The following is a 7,029-nucleotide window of genomic DNA, read 5'->3' on the forward strand; positions in this document are numbered from 1 at the left end:
CGCCGGCACGGAGAGCTAGGCGCGACGAGACGCTTCGCTACGCCTCTGCGGAAACTGCACCGTCGCGAGGTAGGCGATGGTTAGGTTAAACTTGAATGTGCCGCTGATGCGTCGGGCCCATGTCTTCTCGCCTTACTTTTCGTTGTATCCGTCCGAAGCGTCCCATGTGGAGTGAGGACTGGCTCGGAGCACCGGACACCGTATTAGACTGCACCGGATGAAAGGAGGTTTTGGGACGCGCGGTTGGGAATAAAATTTTGTCCGACGCCCCGCCTTAGGGGCCGCTTTGAGGGACACGGCTGGACTGGAGATGCTCTAAGCAGGAAAGGGACTAAGGGAGACTCGCCAGTTGCCACGAGTCGAAACTTCCGAGTTCAGACAAGGACTATTGTCAGTTTGTCACAGCAAAAACAAAGCCAACTCTGAACAAGCACTCGACAAGTGTATCATTATGTTACGAAGTATCACTTTTTTTTTTGTTGAACATATACGAAGTATCACTTTGTCACAGCAAAAACAAAGCCAACTCTGAACAAGCGCTCGCCAATTGTATCATTATGTTATCACTGATGAATCAGAAAAAATACAAGTGCACCTACTTTACAGATGCGATGGGGAAAATTTACTCATATTTACATACACTCATAAAACTAGGCTCGCAAAGCAGGGCTTCCACTCCTAGAATTACCCTGCCAACAATCCGTGCCACAGGCCAGTTCAGCAAAGCCTGCAAACTAAGAAGCTAAATACCTCTACAAAGGAAAGAGAAATGTTTGATGTCACAAGGAACTCTCAGAAAAACACTCTTTTTTTCTTTCTTTTTACAAGTTCTAAAAGAGGTCCAAAATAAGGAGCAACCAAAAATTCATCCTTATACGTGTGGCATCATATTAGTACTCAGATGAAAGCCATGGATGTTCTAGCGCTTCACTGGCTGTTGGCCTCTTCCTGGGGTTTATTTGCAGCAAATAAGATAGAAAATCGACAAACTGGAGATCAGGGCATCTCAAATGACGCCGCAGAGAAGACTTCTCTGGAACCAGATACTCTAGCTGATCTGTCTCCTGGTTACAAATAAAGAAGGGAATCCAAGTGTTCAGTGATTATGTGCTATAACCAGCAAGGGTAGAGATGGAGAGGATGAAAGTCAATGGCTAGTTGTTCCAATGGAGAAAAGGTCATATAGCTATGTCATGAAAATTTTAAATCATAAGGCCATATAGCCATAAGGCTAGTATAGTTCTTTCACATAGGTAAGTTCTTTCAACAATGGAATGTCGCTAATCATGAATCAAGATTGAGTGGTCATGAAATCCTATCATACAACATATGATGCTGACTGAGGCAGCCATTGTTCAAGCAGCAAACAAGAAATGAATGTACCTCATTCTTGGTGAAAAGGTCGTAATCGTCAGTAAAATACTTATGTGTCTCCTGCCCCAATGCTAGCATTTCCATATCAATTGGTCCAACTATCCCAATCATACCGGCAAGCATCATGTTCACTGATTCATTAGGAAATAGTACCTGTTATGTGTAAAGAGTCGATGGTTATGACTAGATAGGTTGGTCCGTTAAAATGGTGATATAACTAGAAGCACACAACTGTGTTTTGTGTCCGTGATTTGAAATTCTAAAAGACTATAACAACTTCCCATATATTTCAGGTTGGAACCATACACTTTTTTCTTGAATATTTTTGTATTAGATGGTTAAAGCTATACATTACCAGAGAAATTCAACCTATATTTTGCTCAAGCTCTATATTGGAGAGATAGATTAACATAGTATTTAAACAACAAAAAAAGAGTGAATAACATTTAAGCATAGTATTAAGTTTATATACTGCACTCTCTATAATTTCAATGACTGATATATGATCATTGACCATTATGTTCTTATAAGATAGCTATGATTTTGATGCATATGCAAAATAAAAATATCAACTCAACAAAAAATTACTCACTTCACCAGTGTATAGTTCAGCAAGGATGCAACCGAGAGACCAAATGTCAATCCTCTGATCATATGGCAGCCCTAGAATGACCTCAGGAGCTCGATAAGAACGTGATTGGACATACAGGCTTAAGTTGTCTGTCAAGAAGCAACTGCTCCCAAGATCAATGATCTTAATTTCACACCTGCTGTAGCTCTTGATAAGGATATTCTCTGGTTTTAGGTCGCAGTGAACGATACTTAAATGATGCAAGTATACCAAAGCTTCCAAACATTGCCGAGCAATTGCCTGAAAGAAAGGAAATTAATGATCATTTAGAGTTCAACAACTAAACACATTTTCAAAATTCTCTAAAGCACGTGACAGTTATACATAGTATATCTCCATAAATGGCATTCGTCGTACCTGTATCCTAGGAAACGTAAAGTACTCCTCACCACCAGACTCCTGGTTATATTTCTGAAACTCATACAGATTTGCTCGTAGCAATTCAGTGACAATGAAAAGATGTTCCTGTCAGCATTTATTTGATGTCAGCAGTCAGCATTATGCAAATAGACCAAAAAAATGAAGAAATTTCACTACTCTACAATCAATCACATGCCTACGAAAAAATGACGTACGCGAATCAAAACAAAATAGTATATTGCTAAAATACATCTTTAAAGATATTGCTAGAGAGTGTACATCCCTTTATATACCTTCTCAGATTCCAACAACCAAGCAATATGCAGAATAATAAACAGAAAAGAAGTATAGTATGCAGAATAATAAACAGAAAGGGAGTATCTTAGCCAACTGTGTCTCCGTCAAGTTATATACCTGGTGATAGAAGTAGTCATATAGGCGCAGTACATGATGTTCATCTGATGGATCATATTTGTTCACAAATTTCAGCAGCTTTATCTCATCTAAACTCTGATCAAAGAAATCCTTATCATTTTTAATTATTTTAAGGCAAATATCCATTCCCGTCTGAAGATCATGTGCTTGAGCAACCTTGCTGAATGCAGCGGAACCAAGATATTCAGTGACATAATATCTTCCTGCTATGACTGAATTCAAGACAATGGGGAAATCTTTGTTTTCTTCAAAGCCAGTCCTGCAATGGACATCTACTATATAAGCTAAGGACGATTTTTTTTAACAACCAAAAGAAGAAAAAAAGATTTGATGTGAACCTGTTCTTGCGGTGGACAATTCTCAATTCAAATACCTCGTATTCTCGATGGAAATTAGCGAGGGACATATCAATATTTGACTCTGGATCTTCTTCCTCGGCTATAAGAGCAGCAGACTTTTTGACATCTGTATTCAATGGCCCAATATCTCCAAAGTCATAGATGTCGTCGGAATCACCATTCTGTGGGAAAGGATCTGAGCTATAGTCTTTCAGATATTCTTTCTCCCCGCTGCTTTCCAGATTGTTTTCAGTGTTATCATCCAACTCTACATTGGTCGTGACTGGACCTATAAAAGATAGTAAGCATTGGAAGTTAATACTGAAACAATTAGCAAGCAAAAAAAGAAAAACCATTTGATAAAAAAAATATTTAAAATGATTGGCTCCTTTTTTTGCGAATAAAATGATTGGCTCCAAAATATGTTTGATCTTGCTGTATTACTGAATATTGTTATAAATGCTCTGTTTTCGTTTCTTTGTTTCACCTGGCGTAGGTTCTTTTTCTTTGTCAGGTTTCTTGTCATATTTGGGTGCGTGATATTTTGTGTTTTCTCTTTATGGATACTATCTAGATAAAGCCATGCCATCAATGAAACAGAAGAGTAAGTTCTCTTCTAAATTTCTACAGAAAATCTGTGTGAATGATGCAGGAATAGTTATATTGAAGAAGAAATGTTGCAAAAATATGCAAAAGTTCCAAAAACAAAATGGTTGTCACTGACTAGTATAGCATTTTTTTTTCTATCTTTGCATGTTTGGGAAGTAGCGACGGAGATTCAGGTCTTCACAGTTCAACCTGGAAACCTCAACAGTAACATTTTAAATGCTGTAAATTATTCTCCTTCTCCGTCACATTAAATCAAGTTTAATTTTCATTATTTTCAGAAGTGAATGAAGATGAGAAATTTTAAACTACACAGCAATTGGGTACTGGCACTTACCTGCAACAATATCAGCATCAGCACAAGTATCAAATGAACTGAGCATTCGAAGCTCCCTGTCCACAACATTCAGCTCCACATGCTCATCTCCTTGCTCAGAATCTCTTGGCAAATCGCACTCCAACACTGCATCATCACTCTGCTTCAGCTGAAACACATCCAGGCCACACTCGTCAAGTACCTCTGTCTGGTCATCCATGATCTTGTATCTCCCGTATACAGCGGAGCTCGAATTCCTGACATCCTTGAGTCCCCCGCCGCAGCAGCCGCAGAGCGGTGATGAGCAGGTGTACACCTCGGCACACCCCTCACAGCCGTCAGTGCCGGCATGTTCATGCCGGCGGCCACCGCCGGCGGCAAGATCGAACGTTTCTGTCCGCCCTGAGCCGCCGTGAGCACCGAGAACGAACTTGTCCTCTTCTTTGTCTCTACCATCGTCGTCCAGCTTGGTATGGAAGATGTGGTCGTCGTAGAGCCAGCCTTCTTGGAAGAAGATGTCGCTGGTGTCGTACTGGCGCGCTGTGCCGAACTCCATCTCAGATGACGACGCGTCCGACAGCGAGTGCGGAGGCGACCAGACGCCATATGGATTCAGCAGCCCTGGTCCGCCAAACAGAATAAAAAAATGAAATTTTGGATCAAAATTGTGAGAAACGAGCCACAAATTCGGAAAGCAGAGCACTCAATTACTAGTCAGGACTCTGTGAGATGAAATTCAGTCACGGGCTTTGGTGATGCACCGAACCGAGAGGGAGGGGTTTAACCAGTTCTAGGATCAATTGTTTCATTTGAAAATCGTCCAAGAAGAAGCATACTTGCATTGACCCAACAGCTTCGAATTGTTCCCAAAACTAACGATATCCAGCGAACTACCGGCGCACAGATCGAGATACCGCGGGGCACAACCGGCAGCCTCGGAAACAGAGATGCGGAGGGTTTAACGCCCACAGAAGAAAAAAAGGACTTATTACGGCGCGGTGAATACCTGAGGGCGTTGAGCGCATGCTGACGAAGGCGGAGGAGGAGGCTGACTCGGAGCTGGAACCGGGGCTCGCAGGCGCCGTCGTGCCGGCGCCGACGCCGGAGGCGGAGGCGGAGGCCGGCATCCGGAGGGGCGGGAGCCGGGGATCTAGCGCGGGAGAGGAGTCTGATGCCACTTCGGCAGTGCGGCCCAGCACGTCGTCCCGGAGGGCGGAGGCGGTGCTCGCGAAGCCGTGCTCCGTGAGGAACGCCATGACCTCGTCCAGGCCCGGCGCCGCCATGCGCGCGGGCGGGCGGACAGGCGGTGATGGAGGGGTCGGTGCTCAAGCGCGTGGCGGGCGCCGTGAGGTAAGCAGTTGCGTCGCCATTGGAAATTTGGAACTTGGAAGCGAAGCGAGTCGGGTCGCGTCAGAGTGAGGGAGGAGAGGACGAGGCGAGGGGAGACGAGGACTGGAGGAGGAGGCGAAGAAGTCAGAAGAAAGAGAGAGAAGGGACACGACTACACGAGGCCGCAAAGGATCACCAAGGTTACGCGTATACGCCTTAATTGTGTTCCAGCCCCTCTGCTGGATGTGGTATTACCGGAAATCTTGTCCGGAGTCCTTTTTAAGGAACTACACTAGTACAGCCGATTTTCTGCACCTGATGGCGGCATGTGCTATCAGTTTTGGAAATTTAGACCATCTCCACCAGACGCGCTGTAGTTTGGTGCGGTATATGACGCTGTCGTCATGCTGTAAACATTTGCCGCGCGATGGAGCGATTTTCCCCCGCCGGGTACGTCATTTTGCAGCGCGTGTCGGCGCGGTAAAGTAGCACCTCCGCTGAACGTTCTATTTTGCGGCTCAAACAACAAACACACACAACTATGCATCCAACAAGATCAAACAACCATATAAAATTCACAAATAAAATGAACCATTCAAATACAATACATTGTTCACACCAAATACAACAAGTCCAACATACAATAATACAACATAGTTTTCAGACAATACAACACATAGTTTTCAAACAAATACAACAAATATGCAACTACTGTTATCTATTCCAATTCCACCATTCTTCCATGAGATCTTTCTGAAGCTCATCATATATGTGTCATTGCACCGAATGGCATGGTATGAGGAAATGAACCGAGCAATTCTATGTGCGGACCTCCTCACTTGCACGGGAACCCCCATCAAGTCGTAGTGGCTATGATCCACATCTTTTCCGCGATCATCCTCTATAATCATGTTATGCATGATGACACACGCGGTCATGATATACCTGTTGCGGTCAGAAACCCACCGGCGAGCAGCGACGGGCAACACAGTAGAGCCGGGAGGCTCCCAGGACTGCGGCTGGCCCTGGTCCCTCCGAGCGACGGCCCGCAAAGACTCGGCACGCACGTCCGATGCTGGTGCAAGGGCGTGCCACCTGACCTATACCTGGTCAGGAAGGTGATGGATGTGCCTCGCTTAGTTTCCTGCATGGCATACACGTAAACATTAAATACGAGCCTCGATCGGCTCTCAGGTTGTCCTGTGAATCGGCTCAAAGAGCCGATCCACCCATGATCCGTACGAGGTGTACGAATATATGGTGGTCCTGCTTGATCAAAATAAAGCTAAAACGACATACTACGATTTAGGGTTTTCACCACATAATCGGAACATCCTACTCGTGATTGAGCCTGGCGGCCACGCACGGTGATCGTAAACCGACCCTAGACAAGACCTAAAAACCAACACGAGGTTGATCCCCGGAACATCCTGTCTAGGGCTAGCAAACTACACCCTACGCGCCACTGGATCCTTCAACCCGTTTGTAAGGCCTAACTATGCAGATATTAAACTAATCCTTGGAGAACAATGAGCAATCATAACAGATCGGATCTACTAAATAATGATCAAGCGGGGTGCCGCCCTTACACCTAAGATAGGTGTAAGGGCGGCTAGACGTCTCAGGGTTGCACGACGACA

At 44.4% G+C, this 7,029-nt stretch overlaps 1 protein-coding gene across 1 annotated transcript; it reads right to left on the reverse strand.

Moving 5' to 3' along the window:
• Window positions 1–519: 519 nt before the first annotated feature.
• On the reverse strand, window positions 520–5,602 carry LOC127344702 (DYRK-family kinase pom1-like). Its single transcript, XM_051371039.2, has 8 exons — window positions 5,067–5,602; window positions 4,082–4,681; window positions 3,139–3,427; window positions 2,780–3,059; window positions 2,363–2,470; window positions 1,967–2,245; window positions 1,384–1,527; window positions 520–1,064 (listed from the first exon to the last, which is right to left on the reverse strand). Exons 1-8 carry the CDS (start codon window positions 5,341–5,343, stop codon window positions 891–893), a joined length of 2,151 nt encoding a protein of 716 aa, XP_051226999.1. The 5' UTR covers window positions 5,344–5,602; the 3' UTR covers window positions 520–890.
• Window positions 5,603–7,029: the final 1,427 nt, after the last annotated feature.

The sequence above is a fragment of the Lolium perenne genome, chromosome 3, assembly GCF_019359855.2.
Source record: "Lolium perenne isolate Kyuss_39 chromosome 3, Kyuss_2.0, whole genome shotgun sequence".
Taxonomy (NCBI): Eukaryota; Viridiplantae; Streptophyta; class Magnoliopsida; order Poales; family Poaceae; genus Lolium; species Lolium perenne.